This window comes from Natator depressus, chromosome 21, assembly GCF_965152275.1.
Source record: "Natator depressus isolate rNatDep1 chromosome 21, rNatDep2.hap1, whole genome shotgun sequence".
NCBI classification, from domain to species: Eukaryota; Metazoa; Chordata; order Testudines; family Cheloniidae; genus Natator; species Natator depressus.
The window spans coordinates 14,120,744-14,138,812 of NC_134254.1; the positions used below are offsets into that span (position 1 = coordinate 14,120,744).

Sequence of the window (18,069 nt, forward strand, 5' to 3'; positions counted from 1 at the left end):
GGGGACAGGGCCAAAGCCGGCAGGCTCCAGGGTCCGCTGCATTTCTGCTGCCCACGCTACCAAGTGGCAACTTCACTCCAAGCTGCAGCTTCCGTCTACGGAGCAAAGAGACCAGGCCTGAGCCAGCGGGACAGTGCCGTGCTGAGACCGGAGCCTCCGGGGCTGGGGGGCAAGGAGAGGCTGTGCAGCCCGTCTATCCAGCTCCAGAGGGGAAAGCCTGGCCCAGAGCTGCTTCCCGACGCCCACACAGCGTCCTCCCATGCTCTGGCCTAGCTCTCTTCCTACAGACGTGTCCTGCCCCTCGCCCCTCCCACTGTATGACCAGGCTCCAGCTCCACTCATCTGTCTCCCCACTGGCCCCGTCCCACTCCCCCTGCATGGGCACCAAGGGCCCAGGCTTGGACCTCCCCATACAGATGCTCCCAACCCAGAATCCAACCGATGCTTTGCTCTCCCTGTACGTGCCCACCCCCTACCCTCCATGCGTCCGGCTACACTCGTTTCCCTGTTTGTGGCCACTGATGTCTCCCAAAGACTCTGTGCTCCCCGACACGCCAGAGCTCCCCTCACCCACATGCCCACTAATGACACAGGGCTCTCCACACACCTCCACCGTCACCACCCCGCCTCCCAGGCTCATGCCCAGCACGGCCCCAGGATTGGGAACGGCTTCTCTCGCAGGGCTTGGCTTGTCACCAGACTCACGCAGTGACAGCAAGGCCCGGGTCTCTGCTCCCCATCCCCACCACGCTGCGCTGGCCAGAATACGCCCTCTCTCCACCAGCAGGCAGCCCACAGGGGGCAAGCGGGGATGGTACTGATCACACGACCTAAAATGTAGCAACCGTGTTTGGGTCCTTGGGGCCGGATGCCCCTGCCCCAACTGGCCTGATTATAGCCCCATCTAGACGCCAACCTACCTTGTCCTTCCTCAGACCCGCCACACGGCCCTCACTGGGGTACTGTGAAAAACAATCCCATAGCAGAGTCAGGAAACCGCCCCTTGGGCCTTTGCCACTCATGCTGCAGGACAACGCCGTCCCTCATTCCCACCACCGTCTTCTCTGCCCTGCCCCTCAAGCTCTGCCCTCATGGGGGGGGCACAAACCCTGCTCTCAGGGAATCAGTACCCAGACCCACTAGTCTGATGTAGGAATGTTTCCCTGTCCACTCCGCCTTGGCTTCAAGCCACCACCTGTTGCCCTGCCACATTCGGGTCCCTTGCCATCTTCCCAGAGTGGGCGCGCTCCTCCCCTTCCTACTCTTCCCCTAAAGGTATTGGCGGCTGCACTCATGGCCACTCCGCTTTGCTGGACTGCACGCACAGCTCCCATGGCTCCTAGCCATGAACCCAGGCGTCCTCTGTTTTTGTGGTGCTCTAGCTTTTCCAGCCTGGGCCAGGGCTCTGGAGAGTGACACTGTCCCCACCTAAGGGCTTGGCGCCCCTAGGGTCCATGTGACTCCCCCAGCCTGCAGCGAGCCTACGTCGGCCACTAGCCCTAGCTTCTACAGCCACATCACACTGCAGAAGCGGGTCCACACCGGCTCAGCCCGCTGGGGTCCTGTCGCTGCGGCTGCATTTACGCCGACAGAATGCGTACCCTTAGCCCAGCAAGGATGCAGCCACAGTGGTGCTGAGCCACTATTGTAGATGGGGACTGAGCGGGCGTGAACCATCCCTCAGCTGTGAGGCCTGCCAGGGCTGGGCCTGTTTGGTATCTCCGTTGAGTCCTCTCAGGGGGGAGCCAGTGAGCTACTGGGCATTCGCATCCCTACGCCAGCTGGCAACTGATGGGGACGGGCTCTGTTGTCGTCTCATTGACTGTGGGTGCTGGTGCTGGGCGGGGGATGGCACCTGTTTTGAGGTCACCCCAGAGCAGGCAGCAGGGCAAGCTCCAGGGGGCGCTGATGGGCCGTGCCAGCTCGTTCCAGGGAGGGGATATGCCCCCCATGGTGGTTCTCCAGCGGAGCCATTTGCAGGCGATAGCAAAGGTGCCTTCTACCATCTTCAACTGGGCCAGGCGCTGTGTCCCTTTTCCCCGCTGACCCCTGCACTGCTGGGTCCTAGGCCCAGCCCCTCCGTGCAGGAGGGTTATGTCGAGCACGTCACTTGGCGCTACCCTGCAGGGCTAGTCAAAAGCTGCAGGTTGTGCAACACGGCTGCCCAATGTCGGCAGGGCAAGCCAATGTGAACGCCTAACACCTGTGCCCAAGCCCCGCCCAGGCTTCACTCTCGGGTGTGATTCAAGCTGTTAATACTAGAGCCCCTCAGACAGTCTCAGGACGACGTGTCCTCATCGCCTCTCCATTATGAGCAGCTGCAGTGCTCTTGCTCACCTCCCGGGGGCACTGGTGAGGTAGCAGGCGCTCAGCCCCGGAACCGCTCCCTCTCGTGGCGTGGCAGAGGCCAAGTTTGGTGACTCCTAGGCCGCAAAGCCAGGCGTGTCTGTCCAGGCTAGCTGCTTAGGGGCCTACTTGTGCAGGGGGTAAGGGGTGTGGCCAGCAGCTGGGCTGCTAGTTTATACGGTGGGGAGAGGGGTGCCTAGAGCGGCGATCTGGCTAACTGGCTAGCAGCTTCCTACTTTCAGCCTTCCCAATGGAGGTGCCCTTGCGTGCCACTGTCATTGCCTGGTCGCCAGACAGCGCTCCTGGTTCCTGGTACACTGTGGGCAGCTCAGCAGATGGGCTCTGGCTGGCTGCACCCCACACCGGCCTGAAGCCCTAGCGCAGCTGTTACAAAGCCCAGCATAGCCGGAGGCTCTTTGCCACCCCTGGAGCCTAATATCCCAGCCGCAGAGCTTGGCTTAAAGAGATCGCAGCAGGGCAATACGGTGACGCTGCGGCGCTCCAGAGGGAGGGAACACGGGTCGCCACGGGACAGTTCCTCATTCCAGCCAGGGGCGTCTGGGGGAGCCAGGCACAAATCTGGCTCATCTAGCCGCAGCCATGGGGCTGTAGCATCTGGGCGCCGGGCCTTGTGCACAGAGGCCACGTGAGATGGAAAAGGGACGTTCTACTGGAAACCCTGAGGCCTTCCAGCCTGAGCGCACCCCTCTTACCCGCCCCGGGGAGCGAGCTGGGAAGGCTCGGAGAATGGCAATGAGGTCATGGCCCGGAGAGCCACGACTGGAGAGCCATGACTAGCTGGCAGCTGCTCAGTGAGGGACCTAGGCCCCGCTTTGGTGGACAGCTTTCCGCATCACAACGGTTCTGGCCACATGTTCATGGGGGGTGCTGAGCGCTTGGGAAAACCGGGGCACAGCTGAGGATGCTGAGCCCTTGGGAATGGGGCTCTCGCTGGCTCTCCTATTAGCAGTCTCCACCCAGCAGTCTCCACCCGATGGGCTATGGAGGATGCACGCCCCACCCAACCCATCAAGGTGCTTATATGGCCCTCCTCACTCCCAAGTACTAATGAAGGGCCGGCCTGGGGCCCCTTCCCTGGGGGCATGGGGTGCTCATCCACCCCGTGCTGCACCAAGGGTAGCATCTGTCTCTAGGGCTGTAGAAGGTGCTGGGAATGTCCTAACTAGAGCCTGCTGCCTATCACCCTAAATCTGGGGCAGATACAGCCCTTCCCCCATGACACATTCATGTCACCCACTGAGGAGTGGGTGTTACAGGTCCCCCGCTGGGCCAGACTGTTAGAGGGGCAGAGAGGGACGTTTGACTCTTTAGCTCAAACTGGCACCATTCATGTTTTTCGCTCTGGAGGGCCCCAGTTCAATCCCTGCTGTCCCCCAAAATGGCAGCCGTCAGAACCTCCTACATAAAGTGAGGCAGGAGGAGATTCCAATGCAATGCCGTGGGCTTCAGTAAAACATGCAGGGTTGAGATTTAAAGAAGCCTAATGCCCCAGATCTCAGTGAGACCCAGGCACCGAAGGCTCCTGGACATCTCAGGCTGTGAATTTCAAAGACAAGCAACCCCAGCACTGGGACGAGGAACAGATCCACAAGAGCCGCCAGCCTTACCTTTCACATCAAGCCTACAGTCCACCGAGGCTTCCCCGAGGGGATTGACTGCTTTGCAGGTATAGACGCCTCCGTCAAATGGGCTGGGTTTCCGGATTTCCAGCGAGCAAACCCCCTCATTGATCACTGCGATGTACTTGGGGTCTTCCCGAATCTCCGTCTGGTTTTTCAGCCAGATGATTTTGGGCTGAAAGACAGCGGGTTTCGTTCGCCGTAGAAATGAGCTTGTTTCCCGAACAGCTGCTCGCGGCAGCTGGAGGCACCTCACCAGCCCAAAGCTTCTTCCTGTAGCCAGTGCTCTGCCTCTGGTCATCTTCACGGCTTTTCTGCACTGGCCCTGGCCGTGAGACCTTTGAAGAGCCCCTTTGCCACGGTGAATTAGAAGCCACCCAGCTGGTGTGATCTGTCAGTTTCTGGACAGGACCCTCAGGGCATGCAGCAGGGCCTTTGGGGGAACAGCCGTCCAGGGCCCCATGCCCGTCGCTGACGGGGCAATGGGGTAGCTCCCCGTGTGTGCGTGGAATGGGGCTTTGGTGCAGCAGAGGAGTGGGTTAACCACACAGGTGGCACTGTTCCCTCGGCGGTGGTAAAACACCCTGATGCCACGGAGAGGGGCACCTTAGATACTAACACACTTGCCCTCCGCAGCCCCGCGGGGAAACAGGCAAGTATAACTAGCCTCGTTTTAGAGATGGAAAAATTAAGGGTGAGGTGAGGTGACTTGCCTGAGGCTGTAAATAAGCAGCGCCAGCAGGATTAGAACCCAGGTCCCCCAGCTGCTGGCCCTGCATTCCAGCCACTGCCTCTTCCCCGCCATAGGAAAGTCCATGGGAGGAGGGCGGTGCATGTGGCTGGGGAGCCCGGGCAGAGTTTCTGCACCGCCCCCCCCAGGGTTGGCGCACGCCCCTGACCTGCCAAAACGGGGCGCTGCACGCCCAGTGCTCTCAGATAACTCCTCCGGCCCCTTCAAACACCGACCCCCGTAACGGAGCAGCCTCCGAGCCCGCTCCTTCCTGCCGGTCGCCTGGTGCCACCCAAGCACCCAGCACAGTCACGCTGCAGGCTCTGGCGGCCGCTCAGGCGCCCACCCCGTGACCAGACGTGCGAGGGGGGGCGGAGGAAAGGCGGGGTGAGGAGAGGGCAGAGTCTCACCTTGGGGAAGGCCCGGACGCAGCAGAAGAGCTGGGTGTTGTAGCCTCTGGTGGTGGACCTGTCCGCCAAGGGCTGGGTGAATTTGGGAGCTTCGGAGAAGTCCCGGCCCAAGTATTTCTCGGGCTGGTAAACAATTTCTAGGAAACAAACAGCAGTGCTCGTGCCAGGCGGCGGTGGGGCTCGGGGCACCCTCAGCAGAGAAGCACGGACTCCTCCAGAACACCCTCCTCCCAGGAACAGAATCAAACCCTGCCAAGAGTGGGTCACTGGAATGTGTCCCCGCCCCGTGCTCTGTACCAGCCCAGGAGAACCCCCACCCCGACCCCGCAACACCCTGATGTCCCCTGAGATCCCACCGCAGCCACCCAGCTGGTCTCGGAGGGCCAACATCTCATGCTGGGAGAACAGCTCTGAGGCCGTGCCACCCCATGCTACCTGGCAGGAGATCACAGGAGAGAAAGCAACGGGTTGGGGGGAAATTACCAGGGAGACCACTCCTCCTGGAAAAAAAGCTATTTTAGGAAGGTTTAAGAGAATATTTATTGGGACTATTTTTCATATCCTTCCGCCTTTGGAGCTAGGGGCTGAATCCCATGTTAGGGAACCCAAAGAGGTCCACAGAGCCTCCCCAAAGTGCTCTAAACTAGCTGTGTGCCTTTCACACCGTACCGTCCGCTACCGCAGGCTCTTGGGTGGGGTCAGGGACAAGGGCTGTGCTAGGACTCCCCCTGTTCTAACGGGAGAGCGCTCCCGTTTCGAGCCGGGCAGGGAGCTGAACGCTGCAACCTTTTGACATCTAGAAAACCCTGGGCCTCCTCCTTTCATTCACATCAGCATTGCTGAGCTGCAGCCGGCTGCAGCTTCCCCAGCCAAGCTGTCTGGCCCCCGCCCCGGGGGGATCTGGCTGGAGATCTCCTGCTTCTGCCATTGGGGAGAGCGCCTCCTCCCCGCCTGGTCGCTGCTCTTTGTTGGGCGCCCCCAGCACCCACCTGGTTTCGGGATGTGGGCCAGCTCCGTGGTGACGGCCGCCACGGCGCTGTGCCCACAGGCGTTCTCCGAGAACACCCGGAAGGAGTAGCTGTTGCCGATGATGAGGTCTGAGACGGTGCAGCTGAGCCGGGGGCAGCGCTCCACCACGGTGAACCATTGCTGGAAGCCAAGGGGAGCCGGGCTGTTAGTGCGGGGACTGGCGGACGCTACCCAGTCCCCGGGGCTCTTCCTGTTGCAAGCCCCAGTGCTGGGAGAGTGGGGTCAACCCCCCGCCATGGTTACAGCACAGGTTGGCAGGCAGCCCCTCAGCCCAGACCCTGGGGGGAGCCCGGGGCCCTGGCGATCCAGTTATGGGCCCGGGCTCCACCCAGGCACCGAGTCGGTCTTTCCATGTCTGCATCCCCGCTGCAGCCCCTCTGCCTTGAGCAGCCGAACCCAGCTTGGCCGAGGCCTCCACCCTCCCGTGAGGCGCCGGGCAGGAGCTGAGATTCCCTAGATGGACGCGCCGCTCGAGCCAGCATGGCAGCCAGCTTCGGCCCCTCCGCCCTCCCCCATCTTTTCTCTCCTCCTCACCTCCGCATTAACGGCTCTCTCCCTGCTCCACGGCACTCCCAGCCATCGCCCCGCTCCACCTTCACCCTCTCCTCCAACCCACTTGCACCCACCCCCCACTCAGTGTGAGCCCCCTCCCCTGCCCTCCATCCCACCCTCAGCGAATCCTGCTCGCCCCAGGGCCTGGTGGTGGCCTGGCCCTTCTGCTCTCCTCAGACCTCTGCTGGCCCCTTGACCTCAGCCCCTCCTGACCTGCCCAACACCCTCCATCGGCCCGTCGCTCTCCGCGGGCTCTTCTCTCCCGGATTTTACCATCTCCCCTCTCATAATCCCTCCCTTGAGCCTCCCCGCCTGCCCCTCACAGCCAAGATCCTCAGACACGCAGCCTTGGCAGTCCAGCTTTAACATCTCACCTCAGGCACCCAGTGGCCACCTGGCCCCTTCTCCAGCCTCATCTCCCTGGACCTTCCCACCGTCTCTGATCCTGTTGATTGCACCACCCGTCTCAGCTGCCTCTCCCCGGGCATGGCTGGTTCTCCCCCCGCCTCTCTGGCCACTCCCTCCGTGTCTCCTGTGGTGTCTCCCCCCACCTCCATCCATGGGTGTCCCTTAGGGGCTTCTCCTTGGGGACCCTCCTCTTCCCCCTTGCCTGGGTGACCTTATGTGCTCTGATGGCTTCAGCTGCCATCTCCCAGACCTTCCTCAAAGCCCCCGCAGCCCATCCGCTCAGTCTCATGTCTGTCCTTGGCTCTGGCACCTCAGCTGGAGGGCAGCATGGCAAAGAACGAGCTCATCGACTTAAAGGCCAGAAGGTCCATCCTCTCATCTGACCTCCTGCACATCACAGGCCACAGCCCCTCACCCACCCACCCACCCCTGCAGTAGTCCCACCACTTCTGGCTGCGTTACTGATGCCCTCAAATCGTGACTAAAGACCTCAAGTTACAAAGAATCCAGCACTGACACTACTTTAAACCTGCAAGTGACCCGTGTCCTATGCTGCAGAGGAAGGCGAAAACACCCCATGGTCTCTGCTGATCTGACCCGGGGGCGGAATTCCTTCCCGACTCCAAACATGGTGTCATAAATAAAGAGAAGGGTAACCACCTTTCTGTATACAGGGCTATAAAATCCCTCCTGGCCAGAGGCAACATCCTGCTACCTGGAAAGGGTTAAGAAGCTCAGCTAACCTGGCTGGCACCTGACCCAAAGGACCAATAAGGGAACAAGATACTTTCAAATCTTGGGGGGGAAAGGCTTTTGTTTGTGCTCTTTGTTTACGTGTTTGTTCTCTCTTGGGACTGAGAGAGGCCAGACAGAAATCCATCTTCTCCAACCCATCCTAATCCAAGTCTCCAAAATTGCAACCAGTAGAGATAAGCCAGGCAAGGTGGATTAGTTTATCTTTTGTTTTATGTGAATTTTCCCTGTGTTAAGAGGGAGGTTTATTCCTGTTTTCTGTAACTTTAAGGTTTTGCCGGGGGGGCGGGGGGAGGGATCCTCTGTGTTTTGAATCTGAATACCCTGTAAAGTATTTTCCATCCTGATTTTACAGAGGTGAATCTTTTACCTTTTCTTTAATTAAAATTCTTCTTTTAAGAACCTGATTGATTTTTCATTGTTCTTAAGATCCAATGGTTTGGGTCTGTGTTCACCTGTACAAATTGGTGAGGATTCTTATCAAGCCTTCCCCAGGAAAGGGTGTGTAGGGCTTGGGGGGATATTTTGGGGGAAGACGTCTCCAAGGGGGCTCTTTCCCGGTTCTTTGTTAAACACGCTTGGTGGTGGCAGCATACAGTTCAAGGCCAAGGCAAAGTTTGTACCGTGGGGAAGTTTTTAACCTAAGCTGGTAAGAATAAGCTTAGGGGGTCTTTCATGTGGGTCCCCACATCTGTACCCTACAGTTCAGAGTGGGGAAGGAACCCTGACTCATGGTGAGTAGTTAGACCCTGAGCATGTGGGCAAGACCCACCAGCCAGACACCTGGGAAGAAATTCTCTGTAGTAACTCAGAGCCTTTCCCATCTGGTGGCCCATCTCTGGCCGTTGGAGATATTGGCTGCTAGCAGTCGCAGATCAGCTCCGTGCCATGTAGACAGACTCCTCACACCATCCCTGCCAGAAACTTATCAAGTTCAGTCTTGAATCCAGTTAGGGCTTTTTGCCCCCACTGTGCCCCTTGGGAGGCTGCTCCAGAACTTCACTCCTCTGATGGTCAGAAACCTTCGCCTAATTTCAAGCCTAAACTTGTTGATGGCCAGTTTATATCACCCAGTAGAGAATCCAGGGTCTGTCCCATTACTCAGGCCTTGGGGCCACACTTACAGCCAAAAATAAGCCATGCAGTCGCAACAGGGAGGGGCTAGCTGTAGTGTAGACACCCCCTAAGAACGGAAAGAGATTCCTCATCTGGGCACCTCTGAAGTGGGTGGACCCTGATACCTTCCCCCTCAACTGTCATTTTAGCCTATTAATTACCCGTAGGGCAGGTGAAAAACAAAAACCAACACAGCCCACAACTCTGATTTCCGCCAGGAGGAGACATGTGGTTGTCTTCTTTGTGCAAACCTCTGATACTCCGATTTGCCTCCCCTTGGGATACCCTCGAGAACGAGTTGGGGCCGTTTTGCTGGGCGAGCTGCAGAAAAAGGCACTGACAGTTCTTGATAGCTCAGATCGTTACTGAGATACCAGCCTAATGACTTGCTCTTTGACGTCGTTCTGGTGGAGAATCTTCCCTCAGCTGCAAAAAGTAGGAGCCACTGAATGCCCCGAGCAAGACAGACAAGGCATGGCAGCCGGCCCTCAGCCAGGGTGAGCCTTTAATGTGCAGGGTAAGCAATTTGCTCATGGGGAGGCTGCAGTTGTTGACACAACAGAGAACAGTTGCCCTTGTGCCTGGCTCAGCGGGTCCTGCCTGCATGACATTCTCCCTTTCGCCTGCACCCAAGCATCATTCAGCAGCGACTGGTCTCACAACAGGTGCCGGTGGGGGTTGGGCAAGGGGGATCTCACTACTTTAAAGGCTGAAAAGCAAGAGGTGCTGAAACTGGCAGGCCTCCTCCCCTCCCCAGCCCACCCCACCTCCCGGCCTTCCTCTTCCGTATCCCCAGATGCTTCCTCGGGCCAGTCCCTCCCGTGACCTCCTCCAGTAGCAGCAGTGGGGGGTGGGGGGAGCTGCCATGACCCCTACATCTGCCCACTCCCCCGCCCGACAATTAATTCCACCCTCCAACTCCCAGATCAATCCTGTCCCCCATCAACTCTGCCCCTGCATCTATTCTGTCACATCTCTCCTCCTGCAGCTCCTGGGGTTCTTCACCTCCTTCTCCCAGGCCTGGGGAGGGGCTGCAGCGGGGTCCCCTCTCCAGGCAGGATGTTGCATGCAGGGAGGGGAGGAGCAGAGCAGACCCCGTTGCTCACAAGGGGAAGGACGGGGAGGAAGTGGAGCTGCTGGGGTCTCTCTGCTATCCCCCCGTCCCCCGCTTGACAAGGTGTCACGTCATTGGGAGGGGGGACAGAACCCTGTCTACCTCCTGCACAGATCTGATTGGCTGCTCTTCCCCAGGAGGTGGGTAAGTGGGGAAAGCAGCCAATCGGGAGTGGTCCCCAAGTGGTACTAACTATGCACCCCACTGAGACAGTTTATGGCCCGGGTCTGCGCCCCATTGCACCATGAGGCTTGAGCACTGGGTAGCGAGGGGCCTGGCAGTGACTCTCCGCTCACATCAGAAGGACACCCGCCTCTTGCTCAGCCCTGGGCCCAGGGCTACTCACTGCTCTCCAGCCTTCAGGGCTCTGCCTCCTGAGGGCAGCAGCCAGCCGCCCCATAGGCAGCAGCAGCTGGAAACGAGATGCCCCGGCTAGAGGCACGGCACCTCAGAGTGCTTCCTCGGGAAAACTCCACTTGACGGACCATCTCCATGGCAGGTGGTTCTGATCACGTCCGTCCCTCGAGCCCCACGCCCCACCACCAGCTCCTCCTCCATGTCATCACACACAAGCTTCTGCTCCTTTCTTTTCAGGTCCTACACAGCTTAGTGCCTCCCTGCTTATCCACACCACACGGCCCTGACTTCCCCCGCTCTGCTGCCCCTACAGCGCCAACCTCCATGCCCAAAGCCACCGATGCATCTTCTTCGGAGCACCCCTTGGGGTGGGCAGCGTCCTCCTGGAGCGACCTCTGCCCTCGCCTCTTTCAAGCCCCTCTCGGAGGCTCACTTCACTGGGTCACCTATGGGCAACTCCCAGCTGAGAACGTCGGGTCTATAGGGACCTTGGACAGACACCTGATTTCTCGCTCGCTTTATTATTTTTTGGAAATAGCTGATTTCAGACCACCTCACTGTGAACAGAGCCGGCCTGGGTAAAGGCCTGGGCCACCCCCCACCCCATTCTTTCCAGCTGCCTGTTACAGCCTCTTGCTTTCGCCTGCGAGCCCTGGCCGTGCAGCACCCGGCCCAACGGGACCCGGATCCCGACTGGGGCTCTTGTGCAAATAACCGAACACATGCAGAGCTGGGAACCAAACCCTTTCAGAGGCACCCAAGAACGCCCCGTGCAAACCACCCCTGCGCCGCGACGTGAGGACTCTCCTACACCGCGCAAACAGACCCCAGGAGGGGGCTCCATCTCCACGGCGCTGCCTGCTGAGGGAGGTTAGGAGGCTATCGACACCAACCCCCCCAGTGCCATGTCCACAGCGTCTGACTCAGCTCGGGCCGTACACCCTCCCCAGGTCCCGCTGCTCAGAGAGGTATGCCAGGCAGATGCCGCAGACTCACCCCACTCTTCCTGTCCGATTTCTGGACCGTGTACCCTTTGAGGGCTGCGTTCCCGTTGTCCTTCGGCGGGCTCCACTCCAGCGCCACGTTAAACCCCCACACGTCAACCAGCTTCAGGTTCTCTGGAGGGCCCGGCTGCTCTGCAATGACAACCAGAGGCTCATACCAGCCCCTGAGGCCGTCCCCTGCCAGGTACGGGGTGGGCACGGCCGCTCACAGCAGTAGCCAGAGAGCTCACACAGCCACCTGCCTGCGGAGATGGCAGCTGCTTTGCTGAGTCCATGGGTTGCGGCTCTGTGGATCTGTATGGGGTGGGAGTAACTTAGGGAACCCTGGCTGGTCCCTCACCCAGAATCTGCCCCATCTCTTACGAATCTATAGTGCCCATCACCATGGTGTCAGAGCAGGGAGAGACCTGCATGTGTGTCTGTCTGATTTCATGGGTTATTCATGTGTGCAGGAGCCTACCGCAGCATCCAGGAGTCTAGCAAGAATATGCACCCTGTCCCCCAGCCCATAATGACCCTCTCTCCGTCCCTACCTTCTATCCATTTTGCACCCTCTTATTCATCCCTTTAGGGCATCTTAGCCTTATGCCCAGAAGCAAGCCCCAAACCCTGCAGTGTTTCTCATGCAGACCTTTCCTCCTGACCACACACAGGGCAGCGGGCAGAGCACCCTGCTCGGGGAGGTGCTGCAGGAGCTTCCAGCATCTCACACATAAGGACAACACACTGGACTCTCTCCCCCCATTGCTGGGTGCTGGCCAGCAGGGCATTTTGCTGGCAACGCCATCCCCAGCCACACCAGGGCTTGGCTAGCCCAGCTGGAGCTGCCATGTGGCAGAAGTGAATTCTAGGGGTCCCGTGCTGCAGGGAATCTTGCTTGATGGCTGCAGGCCCTTGAGAGCCGGCAGAGGCCGCAAAGCTCCATCCAGGCGCCGCCCCACGCCCAGTGCTTGCTCCGTTCTTACCGATGACGCAGATGTCAATGGTAGCTTTGTCCTCCAGCCTGTCTATTTTGACGCTCAGCTGGTACTGGCCAGAGTCACTGCGCTCTGCCTTGCGAATGAAGAAAATGGTGTCCCTGTCGCCGTTGCGCACGGTCACCCTCTTGGGATCCAGAGGCTGGCCGTCTTTGCTCCAGCTCACCTGGGGCCTCGGCTGTCCCTAGGACAAAGGCGGAGGAGAAAGCTCAGGAGAGCAGTTCAGCTCCATTCCACCAGCCGGGCACCGCCCAGCCAGCTCTCTGCCAGTGGTCCCTGTGCGGTCTTTGCTGGCGATGCACAGGATAGGGCAGAGACGTGCCTTCTGAGAGCACCTTTGAGACGTCAGTTTTTTAGGGGGCGGGTGGCTTTGCCTAGTGGCTCAATCTGTGGCTTGGCTGCGATGCCATTTCCAACGCCCGTCTTCTGATCTCCCCCGCAGCTGTGGTCCCTGGGAGCAGTCGCTGCTAGTCAGCAGCCTCAAGAGGACAATGCCAGCTGGGCCCACGCATGCTAAGACTACGGCTAACGCATCAGCTGTGACACGAAAATACAGCGTCCATCCGAAAGCGGATAGCCTGTGGCCCTGATCCTCCAGTGGGAGCCCCACCCACTCTTACAATCTAGTCTAATTAGCTGCAGCAGTGTCAAATTCTCGTTTTGTCTTTGCTAGAGAGACCAGAATGTGCAGACAGCGGGGGGCGGGAGGGGGTTGCTGCTCTGGAGCGCTCAGCGTTTGCATTGAGTGTCACCTACTGAAGGGCACTGACAGTTAATTACGGCCATGCTTTAATTGGCACGATACCCAGATCACAGCACCAGGCACCTGGCTGGAGAATGCACGGCACTTTGCAGGCACCTACTCGCCCGCACGAGCCAGAGCAGGAGGATCGCAGGGTATGCAGAAAAGACCTTTGCAGCTGCTTGGTTAGGTAAACAGACAGGGCGGACCCTGGGCTGGACAGAACGCTCAGCCCCCGTTGGGGCCCCTAGGCTGTTGACATGGCGTTGGGGCCAACCTCTACCATTGGGGCCAAAGAGAGTTGGAGGATGCCCTGTCCTCGCCAGTCACTGGTGCACGTGGCGTGCAAGGTGAGCGAGGGAAACACAGCTCCAAGCCCCCGAGTCACGCTCCTGGGAGCAGGCAGGAACCCCCTCCTCCACTCTGCAGGGGTCCCACCAACCCCTCTCTCTGCGTTGGGGCAGGGCATGGAGGACAGCCCTGCGGATGCAGGAGCCTTCCTACTCCTGCCAGGTGTGAAGACCTTGATGGTATGGCTCTAGCCCCTCCCACCCAGTCAGTGGGGCAGTAAATATATTCTCAGTGCCCCCCATGTGGTTGGGGGGTAAAATCCCACTGGGGCCTGCCCCCAGGACCTGGTGCCGAGGAGCTGGGGGAGGGGTGAATGGCTTTGACTGAGGGGAGAAAGGGCATTTCCCCAAGCCCTGTAATTGGCAGAGCTCCTTTCTCCCTCCAGCCTGTCCCATATCTCAGCCCAGCTCTCCGCCATCTCCCAGGTAGCGTGGGCCCAGCTGACCTCCCAAGGCCAACACCTGGGCTCTCACCCAGGCCTCCTCATCAACCCTGCAGAGCCAGGCAGCATCCCATTCTCATCTCTTCTTCCTCCAGCATGTGGCCTTCCCGTTCTGTCCCGGGGGCCTAAACTCCCCACCAGGTCTCCTCTGCCTAGACCCCCTCGAGCCACGCCAAGTGCAGCTGCTGACACCTCTCTATAGTGCTTTCCTGGCTCTCCTCACCTCATGCCTCTGAGCACCTGCCGACCTTTACCATACTTACCCTCACACGGGCCTGAGAGGCAGGGCACTGCTAGTCCCCATTGGCCAGCTGGGGAACTGAGGCACAGAGAGACTAAGGGACGTGCCCAAGGTCGCACAGGGACTCTGTGGCAGAGCCAGGCATTGAACCAGCGGCTCTTGAGTCGCAGCCTAACCACTCTTTTCCCTTTGCTCTCCACATGCCCCTTGGATCCCTCCGCTAGCTCCCCGTTTCTCCCCACCACGTTGAAGCTTCCTCTCCCCTCCCCACGTGTCCGCTCCTGTCTGTTCTGCTGGTCTCCCTTGAGCCACCTGCTGCAAGGAAGGAGCCCCCCAGCAGCTCCACACATGGGAGGGGTTTTGCTGTGTAGCCAGAGGCCAAGCCCAAGAGCCATTCACTGGAAACAACAATCACCTACCTGGAAAGGGATTAGCAGGTTCACCGCCTCCCCCACGGGCCGGAGGTACGTCTGCCGCAGGTGGCGCGGCACTCGGATCTTCGGGTGCTCTAGACAAAGCAGACGTCACACACGCCCGTCGTTTTCATGAGAGCTTCGGGAAATCACAGCCCCGCGCTCTCAGCGGGAGTTCCTACAGCAGGATCTCAGGCCCCCAGAGCACTTCTTGTCCCAGGTATCCCCAGCCGCTCCCCGCCTGGGCAGCACAGGATTGGCTGACTTGGCACCAAAATGCAGCCACCTCTTGGCTGGAGCGTGGCTGCCAGCTCACACCAGTAACACAACACAAGGGGATTACGGAGCAAGTGGGGAATTACTTCTCCAGCAGAACCTGGGCAGGCTGCTGTTGGGCCAGAACATCCCGACTCTAATGAACAGGGGCTGCGGAGCTGTTACTGCCCACAGGTGGTCACGGGGTTGGTATTTTATTGCATCTTCATGGCTGTGCCTCCTGCAGCGTAGTACTAAATAACGCTGTTGCTGGGACTGGAACTCGCTCCAGAGAGAGCGCCCCCTGCTGAGTCACCCGTGCCGCTCCCTGCAGCACAGCGCCCCCTAGCACCACACCGGGTCATTGGGGTCAGTGCTCACCCACTGGAGAGAGCGCCCCCTGCTGAGTCACCCGTGCCGCTCCCTGCAGCACAGCGCCCCCTAGTACCACACCGGGTCATTGGGGTCAGTGCTCACCCACTGGAGAGAGCGCCCCCTGCTGAGTCACCCGTGCCGCTCCCTGCAGCACAGCGCCCCCTAGCACCACACCGGGTCATTGGGGTCAGTGCTCACCCACTGGAGAGAGCGCCCCCTACAGAGTCATCCAACACCCCTCCCTGTAGCACAGCGCCTCCTAGTGGGGAAACTGGTTCTCTACGGACTCAGGAGAGAGAGCACTTCTAACTCACGCAGCACCATTTCCTGCAGCAGCTGGGGTTCCCTGTTTGACTGTGAGCTGAGAGAAGAGTGCAGGCCGGACGGTGAGGGGTACTAACTGGGACCTCTGGTGCTAACACCATGTGCTGGAAACTTACTTCTGTGTTCCCTGGGGAACATAACAGAGGGAAGCAGAAAATATTTGCGCGTGTATACGGACTTTCTGTCTCCTTTACCAGAGTCAAAATAGCAGCAGGGTAACTAATATGGCTGCATTTGCTGGCAGTTCCTTTGGGGCCAAAGGGTTTATGCTAATACATAATAAAAGACGCATATGCCTCTCCCAGGATTAAAAATGCAGGGACTTACCTCTAGGAGGGATATTGTGTGGTGGGGGTGTCTAGAATTAAATCTGAGTTGAATGATGCCTAAACAGCTGTGAGAGTAAAACACAGGCAGTGCGGTGCGGGTAGCGAAGGAATGCCTGACATTCCCAGATGGCCTGCCCAACAGCTGAGCTAGCATCCCCTCCTCGCATGCTTCTATTTGGTCCTGGAATTTCTTCCTGATGCCCACGCTTGCCCTTATCAGTCTCGGTGGAACAAAGAAATCTCACACCCCCCCCAAGAAAAAATGTTAATTCACGTGTACCCGTCTCAGCGCCTATACACACACATCGTCAGGTGTACCTTACCCTGGCAGAGACCTCATGATAATTGTTTCCCCAGGTGTGAAACACTTCTTCCTGCCCTAGTTACATGTGAAATGTGCATTGTGTTGACTGTCCAACAGATACATCACAATTCCCCATTCCTGCTTTTAACTGTCTGTCTGGGGGTCTGCTGCTATTTAAAATCTCTTCTGAGCACTCCACATGATTTGTTGAAACAAGTGAACTGCATCAATAAATAAGTGAAAATGGAAGATAACAGATGGAGCAGAGTGACATACACACAGTAGGGTTTAGCAGAACAAACATGCAACATTAATAAGCCATGCACAGTATTTGTTCCCAGCACAGCGAGGAAAGCAGTGACAGGTACACATTGAGAATGAAATGCAAAAATTAGATTAATGCCACTTTTTGGTTGAGATTTTAGTTTAACAGAAACCAGGACACTCAAAACTGTAACTTGTCCCCAGGGCATAAGCATGAAGGCATCAAACTGGCCAACATACCATAGATACAGAAAAATAAAATACCACGCAAGGTGGCCAAGTTACAGTTTGCTCAGGAGCAGTGTTCCTTTTTTCATTTCCAATTTTTTCGGTTTGGCGGCTGACCCAAAAGGTCCACGCCCCCCCCCCCCCCAAAAAAAGTCTTTGTTTGATTCAACCTGAAATAAACGTTTTCATCAAATAACTCAAAAAAGTTTCATTTGGAATCAAAATGTTGGTCGACTCAAAATAAAATTATTATTTTTTAGTTTTTCATTCCAATGTTGGCCTTTTCAGGTGTTTCCCACCCTTTATGTGTGTGTGTGTGTTTTTAAACTGGCCAGATTTAAAACTGAAACACTGTTTTGGATGAAAAAAATCTAAACAAAACGTTTTAAAACAAAACAGTTGAAATAAAAAATGTCACCTTTTCTGGAAACAATTTCCAGTTGAAACTATTCATCGAATTCAAATTCGGCAAATGTTTCGGACCCTGAAAAATGCATTTTTCAGCAAAAAACAAAGCAAAAGAATTGCTTTATTCACTAACAAAAGTTCACCCTGTACTATTCAGGACCCATCTTTGAATTTCCTGATTCAAACATTTGCCCACGGTAGTGCAGTGTTCTGTATTTAGCATGCGTTTTCAGAAGAGACTGTGTTTTCAGAAAGCAGCTGAGTGATGGTTAGCGGCCTGGGAGATACAGGAGTTCAGACTTGATGTTGATCTCTTCTGACCTTAAACTCTGTGGGCTCGGCTTACTGCGTGGCAAGCCAGGCATGTGACTCTAGAGCGCACCAGCTTGCCGTGCAATAACTCACCCTTTGCACAGTGCTACAGTGCAGTGAAAGTCCCAGAGTGTGGCTTAGTTCGCATGGAAATTGGTGCACTATAGATTCACATGCCTGGCTTCCCACCCAGCAAATCACCATGTAGATGAGCCCTGGCATGTCTACACAGGGACACTTAGGAAAATTAATCTGAACTAACTTAAGGTGTGAATTTACAGTGGATTCGTGAAACCACATTAAACTCCGATGTGGACGCTCATTTGGAAATAAATGGCCTTAATTTGATTTAGTTTAATTCACTTGCAGAGTGAACTAAAACTGGCCTCATCTCCACTAGGATATCTGCTAAAGTTACCAGTTGATCTGCTTCTGGGAGCACAGGTGTTGACAAGGTGCTGGTGGCTGCAGGCATATTAAACACTGGTTTGGGTACAATTGATCTCAGCAGGGTTAGACAACGCTGCCTGCAACATCCTGGCAGAGGCCAGAGGCCCTGTGTATGCTAATAACACACTGGACCCAAGGTGGCCGTAGCACTCAAAATACATCAAATCAGATACATCAAAGAATCCTTATGTGAAT

The 18,069-nt window shown here is 57.3% G+C and overlaps 1 protein-coding gene across 1 annotated transcript in view; it reads right to left on the reverse strand.

Moving 5' to 3' along the window:
* MYBPH (myosin binding protein H) overlaps positions 1-18,069 on the reverse strand; it is a 26,821-nt gene continuing 8,752 nt past the window's right edge. The window contains exons 4-11 of the mRNA XM_074935904.1: positions 14,632-14,720; positions 12,425-12,620; positions 11,452-11,591; positions 6,116-6,275; positions 5,127-5,263; positions 3,975-4,161; positions 921-962; positions 1-95 (exon numbers count right to left, since the gene is read on the reverse strand). Coding sequence (XP_074792005.1) covers positions 952-962; positions 3,975-4,161; positions 5,127-5,263; positions 6,116-6,275; positions 11,452-11,591; positions 12,425-12,620; positions 14,632-14,720 — 920 coding nt within the window. The 3' untranslated portion in view covers positions 1-95; positions 921-951. The remainder of the gene's footprint in view (positions 96-920; positions 963-3,974; positions 4,162-5,126; positions 5,264-6,115; positions 6,276-11,451; positions 11,592-12,424; positions 12,621-14,631; positions 14,721-18,069) is intronic.